The sequence below is a fragment of the Mytilus trossulus genome, chromosome 10, assembly GCF_036588685.1.
Source record: "Mytilus trossulus isolate FHL-02 chromosome 10, PNRI_Mtr1.1.1.hap1, whole genome shotgun sequence".
NCBI lineage: Eukaryota > Metazoa > Mollusca > Bivalvia > Mytilida > Mytilidae > Mytilus > Mytilus trossulus.
The window spans coordinates 5,997,627-6,016,851 of NC_086382.1; the positions used below are offsets into that span (position 1 = coordinate 5,997,627).

The 19,225-nt window shown below is 33.1% G+C and overlaps 1 protein-coding gene across 4 annotated transcripts in view; it reads left to right on the forward strand.

Moving 5' to 3' along the window:
• LOC134686767 (acetyl-CoA acetyltransferase A, mitochondrial-like) overlaps positions 1–8,474 on the forward strand; it is a 28,683-nt gene extending 20,209 nt beyond the window's left edge. For all 4 annotated transcript variants that reach the window (XM_063546510.1, XM_063546512.1, XM_063546511.1 and 1 more), the window contains 5 exons: positions 2,343–2,432; positions 3,187–3,300; positions 4,664–4,728; positions 7,531–7,688; positions 8,032–8,474. In XM_063546510.1, the coding sequence (XP_063402580.1) occupies positions 2,343–2,432; positions 3,187–3,300; positions 4,664–4,728; positions 7,531–7,688; positions 8,032–8,152 (548 nt within the window). In that variant the 3' untranslated portion in view covers positions 8,153–8,474. The remainder of the gene's footprint in view (positions 1–2,342; positions 2,433–3,186; positions 3,301–4,663; positions 4,729–7,530; positions 7,689–8,031) is intronic.
• Positions 8,475–19,225: the final 10,751 nt, after the last annotated feature.

Consider the following 19,225-nt stretch of genomic DNA (forward strand, 5'->3'; position numbering starts at 1 on the left):
TTTACCTCAAACAAGCTTATACAAGAAACTTGCATGAAATTTCATGTGAATCTGATGTGAAATTGATGTGAATTGAATTTGCCTGTGTAGTGTAAATACAAAAGTGTATGTGTACATTCATTAGTGCCATTGCTGAACAACGAACAAAAACACTACTACAGGGTTGTTGATAACCTAGACTACCCAACCCAAACAGGTCTTGTACAGTTAGCACTGGTTTACCATTTTTGGTATTTCATATGAGCGGCGTCAGATAGAAATCAACTTTATACAATTGCATGTTTACATGTACATGTATATGACATTGGAGCAATCAATTAGGATAGAAATGTCTTAGATAAATTTTGTTCTGTTCTGTAGGATTCTTATACCAATCCAATACAATCTTTTTTCAACCTGAAATAGCATGAATAGGTTAAAATATGTAAAGAAATTAATTTGAATCAGTGCCCCGGGAGGGGGGAGGGGGGTTACTGACTATGCTTTTGGGTATAATTGTGCCTACAGCACTTGCCAAATCATACCTTGTTCCTATATATAACCAAAAAACATTAAAAAAACATACCCTATTCTAAACAAAAATATCGAAAAACATACCCTGTTCTAAACAAAAATATTGAAAAACATACATACCCTGTTTTATACATGCTCTGAAAATGAATACACTGTTCTAGACTGTGTAAAATAGATTCAGTTCTAGACCCGGGTTCAAGACTGTATCTTAAACATTTAAATAAGACTCTCGTTCTTAACAAATACTAAGTTAAAAAAAAAGTCCCTGTTCTTAAAAGCAGGACATGAAAAAGGGACCCTGTTCAAACCAGAAGTGCATGAAAAAGAGACCCTGTTTTGCGGCACACTCATACCACTAAAAATATAGGAAGTAACCTCTTTGGGATCAGTGCTAACTATTCAAGACCTGCATGTGTCATGTAGGCTAGGTTCTTAACAACCCTGTAGTAATGTTTTTGTCCATTGTTCAGCTATGGCACTCATGCTCATATTATTTATAAATATGTGGTATTGAAACTAATTCAACAAACACAGATTTAAAGAAAATGACTAAATTAAAGAAAAAATGAATGAAAAAGTTGAAGAAAAAAATATATGTTGAAATTGTAAAACTAAAACATATTATATATGAATTCAAAATATTTTAACAGGTTGGAAAAAAAGAATCAAATATAAATTATTAATTTATCAAATGTAAAGCAAAAGTAATTGGACAAAAATACCAGATAAATTATTACTATTTCATTATTATTGTTATAGAATGCAACATCCACAACCTTCTAGACAAGTTGATATACTTGTTCTGAGCCGTGGTGTAGTGGTTAGTGCATCGGACTATAAACACAAAAAGTCCTGGTTTCGATTCCTTTTCTGGGATGAAAATTTCAGAGACTGAATTTGGGGCTCTCCCTTGACACCATTTGCAGGTATTGACCCGTGTTAAGAGAGACCCATATCTCTTGCACGTAAAAGACACCCTTGTAGATGTTGAAAAAGAGCAGGCTAATGCAGCTACAAGGCAGCACTCGCACCGGCAAAGTGGAAAGGGATTAAAATAAGTTTCAATAACTTGTTTCCCAATCCATTATAAATAAATATGGTATGATACTAAACCCCTACTTGTTTCCCAATCCATTATAAATAAATATGGTATGATACTAAACCCCTAACAGGAAGGATTGTGCCTGATATTCATATGATGAAATCATAATCTTTCAATCAGTTTAATTGAAGTCTGGAGCTGGCATGTCAGTTAACTGCTAGTAGTCTGTTGTTATTTATGTATAATTGTCATTTTGTTTATTTTCTTTGGTTACATTTTCTGACATCAGTCTCGGACTTCTCTTGAATTGGAATTTAAATGTACATATTGTTATGCGTTTACTTTTCTACATTGGTAAGAGGTATAGGGGGAGGGTTGAGATCTCATAAACATGTTTAACCCGTCCGCATTTTTGCGCCTGTCCCAAGTCAGGAGCCTCTGGTCTTTGTTAGTCTTGTATTATTTTAATTTTAGATTCTTGTGTACAATTTGGAAATTAGTATGGCGTTCATTATCACTGAACTAGTATATATTTGTTTAGGGGCCAGCTGAAGGACACCTCCGGGTGTGGGAATTTCTTGTTACATTGAAGACCTGTTGGTGACCTTCTGCTGTTGTTTTTTCTATGGTCAGGTTGTTGTCTCTTTGATACATTCCCCATTTCCATTCTCAATTTTATTAAACTAAAATGAACTTAACTTAACTAGTTTAAAATTTAACATTATGAATTTGGAATGAGCAGAGCACTTACATCTTTCTGACAATCATCCACATTTTTTGATTCCAGGAGATCCTGTTGTTATCACAGAAGACGAAGAGTACAAAAAGGTCAACTTTGATAAATTTAAAACCCTCAGGACAGTATTTCAGAAAGATGGTTTGTATTATAATCCTTCTGAAGAGTGTTCTAGTATCACAAATGTAAAAGACACCTTTTTAAAACACATGAATACAAATTGCAGGAGATTGGTTATTCAGTTCAAAAAGAAACCAAACATTATAATAAAGCCGAGGTTTTTTTTCAAGCTCTGAAGTATTATTTATTTTTATTATGCATTAGATCAAAATAAACAGTAATGTAGTTGAAGAATTGTTGACATTCATTTTGATTTGACAATCGAAAATATATTTTTTACTGTCATGAATGCATGAGGCCAATAAAACTTCATTTGTGCCAGTTGATGGCAACAACTTTTCAACAACATTACTGTTATTCCTTAAATGTCAAAAAACATCAATCCAGAAGTCAGTTTCACAAAATAAGATTGATTGTAAGTATTCTGATTGTTCATGACTTACAGTAAATTTTTAATAGTCTTAAGGTTTTTGGGTTAACTTACTCCATGATTACAAGGAAATAAAGCAAGAAAGAGTGTTACAGTAAAAAAAGTTATTTTCTTTTTTTCTTTCTTGTGGTCAGTAAAGAGAGACTGTGTATGTTGGTTAGGTTAAACTTCCAAGACTTTTGCAGATTTTACATGAAAGTTATCTGATGGGTCACTTAAGTATAATGATCACAGATTCACCATCATATTTATCCAGAAGAAATATTCATAACTTCTGGTAATGTAAGTGGAGAATAACCACATACCAATGATGACTATTATTTTGTGATTTTTGTTATTTTTAAGGAACTGTTACTGCTGCAAATGCCAGTACCCTGAATGATGGTGCTGCAGCCCTGGTGTTGATGACAGCTAGTGCTGCAAAGAGGTTGAATGTGACACCACTGGCTAAAATCATAGGTAAGAATTGTAATAAGTGGTTGGTTCAAAGCAACACGATGTAACTGTTGAAAATAATGAACTCTTTTAAGACATTTGCATTGGGCAAACATGTGATATTGTCCATTTGACTTCTATATATTTGCAGAAAAAAATTCTTAAAAATTCATTTTTATGAATTAACAATTTTTTCCTTGATGTATATTATTATATGGTATATACGAACTCTGACTATTAATTTCATAATTTTTGGTCAATAATTAAAAAAGTTTCCCATTAGGTCTCTATGTTAATTTTATTTTTTGAAGTGTTGATTACCTGATAGTGAAATAGTACTTTATAGGGAAAGGATATGAAAATGAATATTGTTTTTTTATGCTTACCTTCATATGTTATGTTAGTGGACATTAAGTAATGACAGAATTTACCAACTATAAAAACATTTTTTTTATTTCCTAAATTGTTTGCTTCCAAGATGTGCATTTTGCACATTAATAAATAACTGAATGTTTATTCACTGAAATCTGTTTTTTAACTATTCAGAGCCTCTTTTTATTGTTATACAAAAATCAATCAACACTTCAAAAAATAAAATTAACATAGAGACCTAATGGGAAACTTTTTTAATTATTGACCAAAAATTATGAAATTAATAGTCAGAGTTCGTATATACCATATAATAATATACATCAAGGAAAAAAATATCAATTCATAAAAATGAATTTTTAAGAATTTTTTTCTGCAAATATATAGAAGTCAAATGGACAATAGACTGTGAAACACAGATCGGAAGATTGGGAAATTTTGGTTACGGTTTCGGACTAAAGATCAGGAGGTTTTATATCATGAGTAGGTTTATAACATAAAAATGTATGAAAAATTTACAAACAATAACAATAGTTGTGCAAAAGCTCATTTTTTCAAACACTATCAAAATATGTTCTCTAAAGCACTGTCTATATTAGTTATTACATTAACAATGACATTGTTATAAACAACTTAAGCACAGGTCTTGAATCAATGAAGAAATACAAGCTGATTTGACTGTCTTTACTACAGTTGGTTCTGAACTGGTAACAGTTTATATAGTTGTTTATCTGAACATTGCAGAGGCAGGGATTTGTCTTTGGGTCAAGGTTGTTCATGGTTTCAGTAGCAGATTACTGGTATTTAACTTTATCAATCCTTGTCAAATTCAATCAAACTTTTATCACTTGTTTAATAGCCTCCTACAAGGGTCAAACTTTATATTAAAACAGTTATGTATTGATGGGTTTCAATGGATGAATTAGATGCATTCTTGTTTTTTAGATTTTCAATAAATTTGTGGAAAAACATAGGAAAATATGTATATGAATAGTGATCATGATTTCTTTTTTTCCAGCTTTTGCTGATGCAGCCATTGCACCTATAGATTTCCCCACAGCACCTGCTTATGCTGTTCCTAAGGTAGGTTGAATTATCTCCCTCTTTTGCTGTTCCTAAGGTAAACTGAGTTATTTTCCTTGATTTAATTTTGGATGTAAGGCGTCTTCTGATTGACTGACATAGTATTGTTTATCAGCTTATAGACATAATTTTGTCATGTAACCATGATGTCATCAATGTTTTTTCATGGTTTACTCCTTTTTAAATGGAAATTTAGAATTGAATTATTAGAAATGACTGTAATATTTTTTTGTCTATTTGAAATAACATAAAAAATGTGGTGCTACGCGGGTTGTTTAGTGCACACCACATTTTTAGCTCACCTGGCCTTCGTCTGGCGTTAAATTTTACAAAAATCTCCTCCTCTGAAACTTCTAAGCCAAATTAAACCAAACTTGGCCACAATCATCATTGATGTATCTAAATTGTGTTTTTTGACCCGGCCAACCAACCAAGATGGCCGCCATGGCTAAAAATAGAACATAGGGGATAAATGGAGTTTTTGGCTTATAACTTAAAAACCAAAGCATTTAGAGCAAATCTGACAATGGGGTGAAATTGTTTATCAGGTAAAGATCTATCTGCCCTGAAATTTTTAGATGAATCAGACAACCCATTGTTGGGTTGCTGCCCCTAAATTGGTAATTTTAAGGAAATTTTACTGCTTTTGGCTATTATCTTGAATATTATTATAGATGGAGATAACCTGTAAACAGCAATAATGTTCAGCAAAGTAAGACTTACAAATAAGTCAACATGACCAAAATGGTTAGTTGACCCCTTTAGGAGTTATTGCCCTTTATAGTCAATTTTTAACCATTTTTCGTAAATCTCCATGATCTTTTACAAAAATTTTCTCCTTTGAAACTACTGGGCTAAATTAATTTGAACTTGCCCACAATCATCCTTGATGTATTTAGTTTAAAAATTGAGTTTTTTGACCCGGCCAACCAACCAAGATGGCCGCCACGGCTAAAAATAGAACATGGAGGTTAAATGCAGTTTTTGGTTATTACTGAAAAACCAAACCATTTAGAGCAAATCTGACGATGGGTAAAATTGTTTATCTGGTCAAGATCTATCTGCCCTGAAATTTTAAGATGAGTGGGACAACCCATTGTTGGGTTGCTTCCCCTGATTTGGTAACTTTAAGGAAATTTTTCTGTTTTTGGATATTATCTTGAATATTATTATGGATAGAGATAACTTGTAAACAGCAAAAATGTTCAGCAAAGTAAGATTTACAAATAAGTCAACAGGACCAAAATGGTCAGTTGACCCCTTTAGGAGTTATTGCCCTTTATAGTCAATTTTTAACCATTTTTCGTAAATCTTAGTTAACTTTTACAAAAATCTTCTCCTCTGAAACTACTGGGCCAAATTTTACCAAACATAGCCAGAATCATTATTAGGCTATCTAGTTTAAAAATTGTGTTTTGTGACCAGGCAAACCAACAAAGATGGCCGCTATGGCTAAAAATAGAACATAGGGGTAAAATGCAGTTTTTGGCTTATAACTCAAAAACCAAAGCATTTAGAGCAAATCTGACAAGGGCAAAATTGTTTATCTGGTCAAGATCTATTTGCCCTGAAATTTTTAGATGAATCGGACAACTCGTTGTTAGGTTGCTGCCCTTAAATTGGTAATTTCAAGGAAATTTTGCTGTTTTGGGTTATTATCTTGAATATTATTAGCTCACCTGGCCCAAAGGGCCAAGTGAGCTTTTCCCATCACTTGGCGTCCGGCGTCGTCGTCCGTCGTCGTAAGCTTTTAGAAAAATCTTCTCCTCTGAAACTGCAGGGCCAAATTAAACCAAACTTGGCCACAATCATCATTGGGGTATCTAGTTTAAAAAATGTGTGGCGTGACCCAGTCAACCATCCAAGATGGCCGCCACGGCTAAAAATAGAACATAGGGGTAAAACGCAGTTTTTGGCTTATAACTCAAAAACAAAAGCATTCAGAGCAAATCTGACATGGGGTAAAATTGTTTATAAGGTCAAGATCTATCTGCCCTGAAATTTTCAGACGAGCTGCCCCTGAATTTGTGATTTTGAGGAAATTTTGAGGTTTTTGGTTATTATCTTGAATATTATTATAAATAGAGATAAACTGTAAACAGCAATAATGTTCAGCAAAGTAAAATTTACAAATAAGTCGACATAACCGAAATGGTCAGTTGCCTCCTTCAGGAGTTATTGCCCTTTATAGTCAATTTTTAAACATTTTTCGTAAACCTTAGTTATCTTTTACAAAAATCTTCTCCTATGAAACTACTTGGCCAAATTAATTTAAACTTGGCAACAATCATCTTTGGGGTATCTTGTTTAAAAAATGTGTGGCGTAACCGGGTCAACCAACCAAGATGGCCGCCATGGCTAAAAATAGAACATAGGGAGAAAATGCAGTTTTTGGCTTATAACTCAAAAACCAAAGCATTTAGAGCAAATCTGACAAGAGGTCAAATTGTTTATCAGATCAAGATCTATCTGCCCTGTAATTTTCAGACAAATCGGACAACCTGTAGTTGGGTTGCTGCCCCTGAATTGGTAATTTTAAGGAAATTTTGCTGTTTTTGGTTTTTTGAATATTATTATAGATAAAGATAAACTGTAAACAGCAATAATGTTCAGCAAAGTAAGATTTACAAATAAGTCGACATGACCGAAATGGCCAGTTGCCTCCTTCAGGAGTTATTGCCCTTTATAGTCAATTTTTAAACATTTTTCGTAAATCTTAGTTATATTCTGAAAAATATATTATCTAAGTCATAGATCAGTCTTATGAAAATTTGTATTACATAAGGATAATCTTTCTTGTAGGTATTAAAGCAAGCAGGTTTGACCAAAGATGAGATTGACATGTGGGAAATCAATGAAGCATTCAGTAATGTTGTGCTTGCAAATGTTAAAGAATTAGGATTAGATATGGACAAAGTTAACATCCATGGTGGAGCTGTTAGTATAGGTCATCCTATAGGGTAGGTTTACAGTATACAAAGTACTACAGGAACTCATGGACATATTTACTTATTACAATATAATGTCACCACAAAAATCAGAACAGACAATTCCAAGCATTTTGCTTTTAAAGTATATAATTACAGATTTTCTGTTTAAGAAAATACAATCACCGAAATGTTCATGGTTCTTTCTACTAAACATTTTTGAGCACTTACTGTTTCTTTTCTGAAGAGTATAATTTCTGTTATTCGGTTGCTGTCTATTTGATTTATACCCTTTTATATTTCCTTAAAACTTATACATATTATTTTACTCTACACTTTGATATATCAGTATTGATAATGTATTTATGTTTTTCAGAATGTCAGGAGCACGTATTACAGGTCACATGGTACACAGCTTGTTACCAGGGAAATTTGGAATGGCAGCTATTTGTAACGGAGGGGGCGGAGCTTCAGCCATTTTGATACAAAGATTGTAGTGCAGAACAAAAAAAACTGTGATATATTTATACATAAACAAATTATTTGATGTGAAATAAGCAAAATGGGAGCCATTTTGTGTTTTTGAATACATGTACACAAAATTAAAATCATTATCTGGAAAAAAATTATCTTTGATTTATTTGTAACGTGTACAGGTTGATTTTTTTGTGACTTTTGTGTGCAAAATCTTTTGAAATTTTGTATAGAATTTTTTTTTCCATACAAAATTGTACATTTTATGTATGGCACTTACACGACTTGAATATGATGTGATTTGAACTCTCACTGTCTTCATCAAATAAATTATGGAAAGATTTATTTTGTAATTATTTATATGAGAATAATTTAATTTTTGATGTAACCCATCTTCTGATTGGCTTACAGTGTTTTGTTTATTAGCTCATAGACATAATTTTGTCAAATGACTGTGACGTCAGCAAAGTTTTTTTTATGATTTACTCAGTTTAAAAGGAAGTTTTGAATTGAATTATAAGGAATGACTAATATTTTTTCTGTCTATTCAAAATAAGATAAGAAATGTGGTGCACACTTTAAAATAATCCTCATATTCAGTGTGCACCACATTTTTGATTTTATTTCTTCATAGACAAAAAATATTGCAGTCGTTCCTTAATTAAATTCAAGAGTTCAACGATTTTCCTGTATATATAATCCAGTAATTGTTTTACATAATATCTATGAAGATGTAACAATATCATGAGAGTTCAATTCAAGTTGACTCAAGAAAAATCAACTTTCAAATTTTGTATATGCACAGTATCTTGCTTTAACACTTAAATATTCACCAAAAATTCTCAAAAAGTAGGAATATTCTTAAATTTTTACTTTTGTGCATTTCTATGCACTAGTTTTATTCTTCAAATGTTTTTCATATGAAATGGATATAAAGAGTTATCTCCCATACACCATTTTTTTTACTATCTGTTACAGGGCTAACAAACACTATCCCATGCACCTAAAATTTTACTATTTTTTACAGTACAAACTATCACTATGGAAATTTTGTAGTTTATCAACTTTTTTGGAAGATATTTTTTAATTACAGTTGAACATTTGAAAAACAAATAACATTTATCCATTTTTATCGATATATATAACTCTTCATTTCATCAAATTTAATAAAATACATAGATATAACAAATAAGTGATGAGGCTTCTTTCTGTTTAAATGGAAAAGAAAGGATGTGTTTAATAGTTTATTTAGATGTTGTTTTTTTTTTGGATACCAATTTTCATGGATTTCGGGGTTACATGGAAACCATGAATTTCAATGTTTAACGAACTGTAAATTTGTTGTATGATTCAATGCAGACTTTTGGAAACCACAAGTTTTCCTCAATCGATGAAAATTTGTACCCACGAAAAATAAATGAATCCACAGTATTAATTGAAAATTTTACTTGACTAGGCTTTGCCTTTAGAACTCAGTTACATGAAATTTTACCTGTTTTTAAAAAAAGATTAAGAATAATTTATATTTTTATTATTCCGTAAAAAAATAGTGAGTTCAATAATGTATGAAAGCACCACCAGTATATCAAACTAGCAATTATTCTACAGATCAGATTTCCATAACTTATAATTTCAACTAATAAAAGGGATGTGTTAAGATTGCCAATGAGACAACTTTTCATAAGATTCCAAATGAAGCTGATTAAAGCAACTTCAGGTACATGTAGAGCCTTTAGCAATGAGCAAAACATATACCATACAGTTGGCTATAAAAGGTCTTGACATTACAAAATGAAAATCAGTTAAAACAAAAAAACAGCCTGATTTATGACACAAAATAAATGAAATAAAGACTGCAACCAATGATAGCCACTGAATAACAGGCACAGACACATTATAGAATGAGGTTGGGTTACAAATTTTAGTTAGTGCTCAACCCTTCCTCTAACCTGGGACAGTGGTGTAAGTTAACAGCGCCAAAATGCCATCTTCAAAACTCAGTGAAAATCTTTCAACTCGTGAAGTTGAGGTAAAGTTCAAATGAACCATATTTGATAGACAGCGCAGCATGATTTTATATCAGCAGGCTAATTACTTTTAACAAGCCATGATATGAAACTTGGACTTCAATGACTTTTTTTTATTATTATTTTTTTAATACAAATGTACAATATTTCTTGTCCACATTTGCTATACATAATTGGTAAATGTTATCAAAATAGAGAAGAACTTTATGAGTGAAATTGGTCATAAGGATAACTTCACATCGGAAGGGGACGATAAATGGCTGACCCGTGTTAAGAGAGAGCCATATCTCTTGCACGTTAAAGACAACCTTGTAGATTTCGAAAAAGAGTAGGCTAATGCCGCTACAAGGCAGCACTCGCACCCGCAAAGTGGAAAGGGATTAATATAAGTTGCAAAACTTGTTTCCCAATCCACTATAAATAAATATGTTTAAACTAAACTAAACTAAACTAAACTTCACATTATAGTAATGGTCATATAGATGTTTACAATGATACCATTAGGCATTATCATATTGGTCACCTGTGACAGAGGTTTCACGGTATACAAGACATAGTGATTACTATCAGGTGAATGTGTTCATTTTTGTATAAAGCTTCCTATTGCAGGAGATTTAGCATATGTCTATTGTCTTTGACCTCATTCTCATGGTTCAGCGACTGCTTGGAATTTTTTTTAAAGTTGTTTTTCTTTAGAAATACTCAGTTATTTGATTAATAGGATAACCATACTTTGTATATGTGTTCCTTACAAGGTCTAGGTGTCTGTCTAACTTCAATTGACCTCAAATTTATTTCATGGTTTAGTGATTAAGATTTATAAGTCTGTATGTCAAGACACTGTAAATAATAGGTCAACTGTATTTGGTGTACAGATGATTGTAAACTACATGTTTGACTGGCAGGTTTTACCTTGACCTCATTTTCATGGTTTATTAGAAAAATGTTTTTTCTCTGATTTGGTTTATTTGTCAGATATTATAAGCAGTAGAGACCCTATATTGTGTATGCAATGATTGCAAGGTGTTCATGGCTGGCAGGCTTCAGATGACAATGACCTCATTTTCATGGTTCATTAGAGATATGTTTTTTCTCTGATTTGGTCTATTTGTCAGATATAAGCAGTAGAGACACTATATTGTGTATGCAATGATTGTAAGGTGTTCATGGCTGGTAGGCTTCAGATGACAATGACCTCATTTTCATGGTTCATTAGAGAAATGTTTTTTCTCTGATTTGGTCTATTTGTCAGATATAAGCAGTAGAGACCCTATATTGTGTATGCAATGATTGTAAGGTGTTCATGGCTGACAGGCTTCAGATGACAATGACCTCATTTTCATGGCTCATTAGAGAAATGTTTTTTCCCTGATCTGGTCTATTTGTCAGATATTATAAGCAGTAGAGACCCTATATTGTGTATGCAATGATTGCAAGGTGTTCATGGCTGGCAGGCTTCAGATGACAATGACCTCATTTTCATGGTTCATTAGAGAAATGTTTTTTCTCTGATTTGGTCTATTTGTCAGATATTATAAGCAGTAGAGACCCTATATTGTGTATGCAATGATTGTAAGGTGTTCATGGCTGGCAGGCTTCAGATGACAATGACCTCATTTTCATGGTTCATTAGAGAAATGTTTTTTCTCTGATTTGGTCTATTTGTCAGATATAAGCAGTAGAGACACTATATTGTGTATGCAATGATTGCAAGGTGTTCATGGCTGGCAGGCTTCAGATGACAATGACCTCATTTTCATGGTTCATTAGAGAAATGTTTTTTCTCTGATTTGGTCTATTTGTCAGATATAAGCAGTAGAGACCCTATATTGTGTATGCAATGATTGCAAGGTGTTCATGGCTGGCAGGCTTCAGATGACAATGACCTCATTTTTATGGTTCATTAGAGAAATGTTTTTTCTCTGATTTGGTCTATTTGTCAGATATAAGCAGTAGAGACCCTATATTGTGTATGCAATGAGTGTAAGGTGTTCATGGCTGGCAGGCTTCAGATGACAATGACCTCATTTTCATGGCTCATTAGAGAAATGTTTTTTCTCTGATTTGGTCTATTTGTCAGATATTATAAGCAGTAGAGACCCTATATTGTGTATGCAATGATTGTAAGGTGTTCATGGCTGGCAGGCTTCAGATGACAATGACCTCATTTTCATGGTTCATTAGAGAAATGTTTTTTCTCTGATTTGGTCTATTTGTCAGATATAAGCAGTAGAGACCCTATATTGTGTATGCAATGATTGTAAGGTGTTCATGGCTGGCAGGCTTCAGATGACAATGACCTCATTTTCATGGTTCATTAGAGAAATGTTTTTTCTCTGATTTGGTCTATTTGTCAGATATTATAAGCAGTAGAGACCCTATATTGTGTATGCAATGAGTGTAAGGTGTTCATGGCTGGCAGGCTTCAGATGACAATGACCTCATTTTCATGGTTCATTAGAGAAATGTTTTTTCTCTGATTTGGTCTATTTGTCAGATATTATAAGCAGTAGAGACCCTATATTGTGTATGCAATGATTGCAAGGTGTTCATGTCTGGCAGGCTTTAGATGACGATGACCTCATTTTCATGGTTCATTAGAGAAATGTTTTTTCTCTGATTTGGTCTATTTGTCAGATATAAGCAGTAGAGACCCTATATTGTGTATGCAATGATTGTAAGGTGTTCATGGCTGGCAGGCTTCAGATGACAATGACCTCATTTTCATGGCTCATTAGAGAAATGTTTTTTCTCTGATTTGGTCTATTTGTCAGATATTATAAGCAGTAGAGACCCTATATTGTGTATGCAATGATTGCAAGGTGTTCATGGCTGGCAGGCTTCAGATGACAATGACCTCATTTTCATGGCTCATTAGAGAAATGTTTTTTCTCTGATTTGGTCTATTTGTCAGATATTATAAGCAGTAGAGACACTATATTGTGTATGCAATGATTGTAAGGTGTTCATGGCTGGCAGGCTTCAGATGACAATGACCTCATTTTCATGGCTCATTAGAGATATGTTTTTTCTCTGATTTGGTTTATTTGTCAGATATAAGCAGTAGAGACCCTATATTGTGTATGCAATGATTGCAAGGTGTTCATGGCTGGCAGGCTTCAGATGACAATGACCTCATTTTCATGGCTCATTAGAGAAATGTTTTTTCTCTGATTTGGTCTATTTGTCAGATATTATAAGCAGTAGAGACACTATATTGTGTATGCAATGATTGTAAGGTGTTCATGGCTGGCAGGCTTCAGATGACAATGACCTCATTTTCATGGTTCATTAGAGAAATGTTTTTTCTCTGATTTGGTCTATTTGTCAGATATAAGCAGTAGAGACCCTATATTGTGTATGCAATGATTGCAAGGTGTTCATGGCTGGCAGGCTTCAGATGACAATGACCTCATTTTCATGGCTCATTAGAGATATGTTTTTTCTCTGATTTGGTCTATTTGTCAGATATTATAAGCAGTAGAGACCCTATATTGTGTATGCAATGATTGTAAGGTGTTCATGGCTGGCAGGCTTCAGATGACAATGACCTCATTTTCATGGTTCATTAGAGAAATGTTTTTTCTCTGATTTGGTCTATTTGTCAGATATAAGCAGTAGAGACCCTATATTGTGTATGCAATGATTGCAAGGTGTTCATGGCTGGCAGGCTTCAGATGACAATGACCTCATTTTCATGGTTCATTAGAGAAATGTTTTTTCTCTGATTTGGTCTATTTGTCAGATATAAGCAGTAGAGACCCTATATTGTGTATGCAATGATTGCAAGGTGTTCATGGCTGGCAGGCTTCAGATGACAATGACCTCATTTTCATGGTTCATTAGAGAAATGTTTTTTCTCTGATTTGGTCTATTTGTCAGATATAAGCAGTAGAGACCCTATATTGTGTATGCAATGATTGCAAGGTGTTCATGGCTGGCAGGCTTCAGATGACAATGACCTCATTTTCATGGTTCATTAGAGAAATGTTTTTTCTCTGATTTGGTCTATTTGTCAGATATAAGCAGTAGAGACCCTATATTGTGTATGCAATGATTGCAAGGTGTTCATGGCTGGTAGGCTTCAGATGACAATGACCTCATTTTCATGGCTCATTAGAGAAATGTTTTTTCTCTGATTTGGTCTATTTGTCAGATATAAGCAGTAGAGACCCTATATTGTGTATGCAATGATTGCAAGGTGTTCATGGCTGGCAGGCTTCAGATGACAATGACCTCATTTTCATGGTTCATTAGAGAAATGTTTTTTCTCTGATTTGGTCTATTTGTCAGATATAAGCAGTAGAGACCCTATATTGTGTATGCAATGATTGCAAGGTGTTCATGGCTGGTAGGCTTCAGATGACAATGACCTCATTTTCATGGTTCATTAGAGAAATGTTTTTTCTCTGATTTGGTCTATTTGTCAGATATAAGCAGTAGAGACACTATATTGTGTATGCAATGATTGCAAGGTGTTCATGTCTGGCAGGCTTTAGATGACGATGACCTCATTTTCATGGCTCATTAGAGAAATGTTTTTTCTCTGATTTGGTCTATTTGTCAGATATAAGCAGTAGAGACCCTATATTGTGTATGCAATGATTGTAAGGTGTTCATGGCTGGCAGGCTTCAGATGACAATGACCTCATTTTCATGGTTCATTAGAGAAATGTTTTTTCTCTGATTTGGTCTATTTGTCAGATATAAGCAGTAGAGACCCTATATTGTGTATGCAATGATTGTAAGGTGTTCATGGCTGGCAGGCTTCAGATGACAATGACCTCATTTTCATGGCTCATTAGAGATATGTTTTTTTCTGATTTGGTCTATTTGTCAGATATAAGCAGTAGAGACCCTATATTGTGTATGCAATGATTGTAAGGTGTTCATGGCTGGCAGGCTTCAGATGACAATGACCTCATTTTCATGGTTCATTAGAGAAATGTTTTTTCTCTGATTTGGTCTATTTGTCAGATATAAGCAGTAGAGACCCTATATTGTGTATGCAATGATTGCAAGGTGTTCATGGCTGGCAGGCTTCAGATGACAATGACCTCATTTTCATGGTTCATTAGAGAAATGTTTTTTCTCTGATTTGGTCTATTTGTCAGATATAAGCAGTAGAGACCCTATATTGTGTATGCAATGATTGCAAGGTGTTCATGGCTGGCAGGCTTCAGATGACAATGACCTCATTTTCATGGTTCATTAGAGAAATGTTTTTTTTCTGATTGGTCTATTTGTCAGATATTATAAGCAGTAGAGACCCTATATTGTGTATGCAATGATTGCAAGGTGTTCATGGCTGGCAGGCTTCAGATGACGATGACCTCATTTTCATGGCTCATTAGAGATATGTTTTTTCTCTGATTTGGTTTATTTGTCAGATATTAAAAGCAGAAGAGACCCTATATTGTGTATGCAATGATTGCAAGGTGTTCATGGCTAGCAGGCTTCAGATGACGATGACCTCATTTTCATGCATAGTTAGTTGGTCAATATTAAGCTCTCATGGTTTTGTCTGTTTATCCAATAATTAAGGCAATAGGTTAACTATGTTTCATGTATGGAATGATAGTAAGGTGCATGTACATGTTTATCTGACCACGACCTCATTTTTATGATTCATTGATCAATGTTAGTTTTGATGGTAATGTAATATAAGCAATAGATCAATTATTTGGTGTATGGAATGTTTCCCAACTTCTACACCTGGTGATGATCTCACCTCTGACTAACTAAATAAAATGCTTTGCTAAGTGCAGCCTGATACAACCGCAGAGGTCAAACATTGAACAGTTGGGGCAAATTTGGACACAATATTCAAGCTTGATACTTTCTAATTTGTTTAGGATTGTGATCAAATATTTTACATGATAAAGGTTTCTGACAAAAAATAAATGGGGTCAAAGATCTTAAAAATCCATTGTGCAATACTGTGCAATTGAAGATTTCTTCTCGACACTTTAAAAAAAAAATGAAAATTCTAAAGAAAAAAATTGGAAAGAAAAAATTCATAACTTTTAATAATAAACATAAGTTAGTGTCTGGACACTTAGAAAAAACTTGTTGTTGGTCCCTTTTTTGCCCCTAATTCACGCATGTTTGGAGCACAAAGTTTAACCCCATACTCAACCCTAACCTTCCCTTTGTGATATGAAACCTTGGGTACAATTTTCAGAGAGATCCAAACAATTACACACAAGTAATTGTCCAACTACAAATATAATTGTTTTCAGCCCCTAATACCTAAACTGTTGCTACCACAAACCCCACCTTCCTTTTGTGGTATTAAACCTTCTTAAAAAATTTCATAGAGATCCATTCACTTCAACAATAGTTAAACCAAATGTGTCTTCAGACAACGACCAACGATGCAGACTAGGAATCTGAGGATGAGGCTCAGACAACAACATCATGGCATTATATGAATTGCGGTTGTATAAAAAGAAATTTGACAAAACTAAATTCATATACTTTTAATTTCATTATTTTAAATTTTATAATAATAATAAAAATAACAATTTTGTTTTATGTATGTATATATATGAATAAATGGATGGTTTGCTAATCATTAATGTACAAAGTTTGACATTTATAAATATGCTCTGAATTATTGCATATGATACAAATGATGAAACAGTCATTGAAAAAATGAACCAGACTAAGGGTTGAAGAGCAGTTAATCTACCAGATATACATAGAACATGCCCATTGTGTAAAATATCGGAAAAGGAAAATGAATATGATCTGTAACTGCTTAAAAAAAAATCAAAATTTACTTAATATCAAAACTGAAAAACGCTGGATTTCACAAAAAATAACCTACTTGGCTAACTGGGATTAAGCAAAGATGCCATTGTGGATTTGTTCACTTTCATAGTTTTAAACAATCTCATTCAAAATCAGCTGTTAGAGTTCACCATGTATACTATCCACTCTAACATTAGAAGGAGCATAGCATATCCGAATACCAGGAGTCTGTTTCACAAAAAAAGATTGATCGTAAGTTATGAACAAGGCAGTATACTTACAATCGGTCTTAGTCATAAGTTTTTTTGTGTAACAGACTCCAGATTTTAATTAGACTGAGTTTTAAATCTCTGTGAATTGAGAAAAATGATCTGGATTTTTGGGATTTTAATTGATTTCCTAGTTTTGCCAAATTCTTCAGCAACTTATTTAAGACTACAGAAAATTGTCATTTTGCAGAAGATTTAAATTAATGCATAAGGCTAGCAAATGCAAGGAAATCTATGCAAACAAATTTAGTAAGAAGAAAAATTTGTAAGGGTTCCACGGAACCCAGTGTCTCGCCTACTTTTGCTGTAAATCGCAGGCTCAACAAAAATGAGGAAAAAAGTCAATAAAAATATTCCTCTTGATACAATATTTTGATTGTAAGAAGCTACCATGTACTGTCTAAGTTTGGTAAAAATCTAGGATAGTTTATGAATCTAATAAATGCTTTAACCAGATGCTCCGCAGGGCGTAGCTTTATACGACCGCAGAGGTTGAACCCTGAACGGTTGGGGCAAGTATGGACACAACATTCAAGCTGGATTCCGCTCTAAATTTGGATTGTGATTAAATAGTTGACACAGCATAGGTTTCTGACACAGAATGAATGTATTCAAATGAACTTAAAATTTTTGTTTTCTCTTAGAGCAATTCACTATGATGTTGAATATTAATCCTCTCAAAAAAATGTTTGAAGAAATTTTCTTTTTATTTATGAAATTTCAAATGAGAAAAATTGAACCCAATTTTTTAATCACATCCCCCTTTCCCTTATTCCAAAACTAATTTCAATTAAAATATTCTAATGGAGTTTGCAACAATTACTACTCATTTAAATACATCATAAAATATTAAGATGTAAAAAAACTGCTTGTTATCACTGAATGGTAAAGATTATTTAAATTTATCAGTTGGTAGTAAAAAGTGAATATACATTGTATATTGTATATAACAAAGATTTAAGTTGATTCTGGACAAAGAAAGATAACTCCAATTAAAAAAAATTCTTGCAGATATTTCTTGCTTACTATACTGGACAAAGAAAGATAACTCTTAATTAAAAAAAAATTGCTATTTCACAATATTGAGAAATAAGATATTTCTTGCCATTGCACAATACTGTGCAATTGAAAAGACTTGCTATTGCACAATACTTAATATAATAATTTTAGATCCTGATTTGGACCAACTTGAAAACTGGGCCCATAATCAAAAATCTAAGTACATGTTTAGATTCAGCATATCAAAGAGGCCCAAGAATTTAATTTTTGTTAAAATCAAACTTAGTTTAATTTTGGACCCTTTGCACTTTAATTTAGACCAATTTTAAAACTGGACCAAAAATTAAGAATCTACATACACAGTTAGATTTGGCATATCAAAGAACCCCAATTATTCAATTTTTGATGAAATCAAACAATGTTTAATTTTGGACCTCGATTGAGGCCAACTTGAAAACTGGGCCAATAATCAAAAATCAAAGTACATTTTTAGATTCAGCATATCAAAGAACCCCAAGGTTTCAATTTTTGTTAAAATCAAACTAAGTTTAATTTTGGACCCTTTGGACCTTAATGTAGACCAATTTGAAAACGAGACCAAAAATTAAGAATCTACTTACACAGTTAGATTCGGCATATTAAAGAACCCCAATTATTCAATTTTGATGAAATCAAACAAAGTTTAATTTTGGACCCTTTGGGCCCCTTTTTCCTTAACTGTTGGGACCAAAACTCCCAAAATTAATACCAACCTTCCTTTTATAGTCAAAAACCTTGTGTTTAAATTTCATAGATTTCTATTTACTTATACTAACGCTATGGTGCGAAAACCAAGAAAAATGCTTATTTGGGTCCCTTTTTGGTCCCTAATTCCTAAACTGTTGGGACCGAAACTCCCAAAATCAATACCAACCTTCCTTTTGTGGTCATAAACATTGTGTTTAAATTTCATTGATTTCTATTTTCTTTAACTAAAGTTATTGTGCGAAAACCAAGAATATTGCTTATTTGGGCCCTTTTTTGGCCCCTAATTCCTAAACTGTTG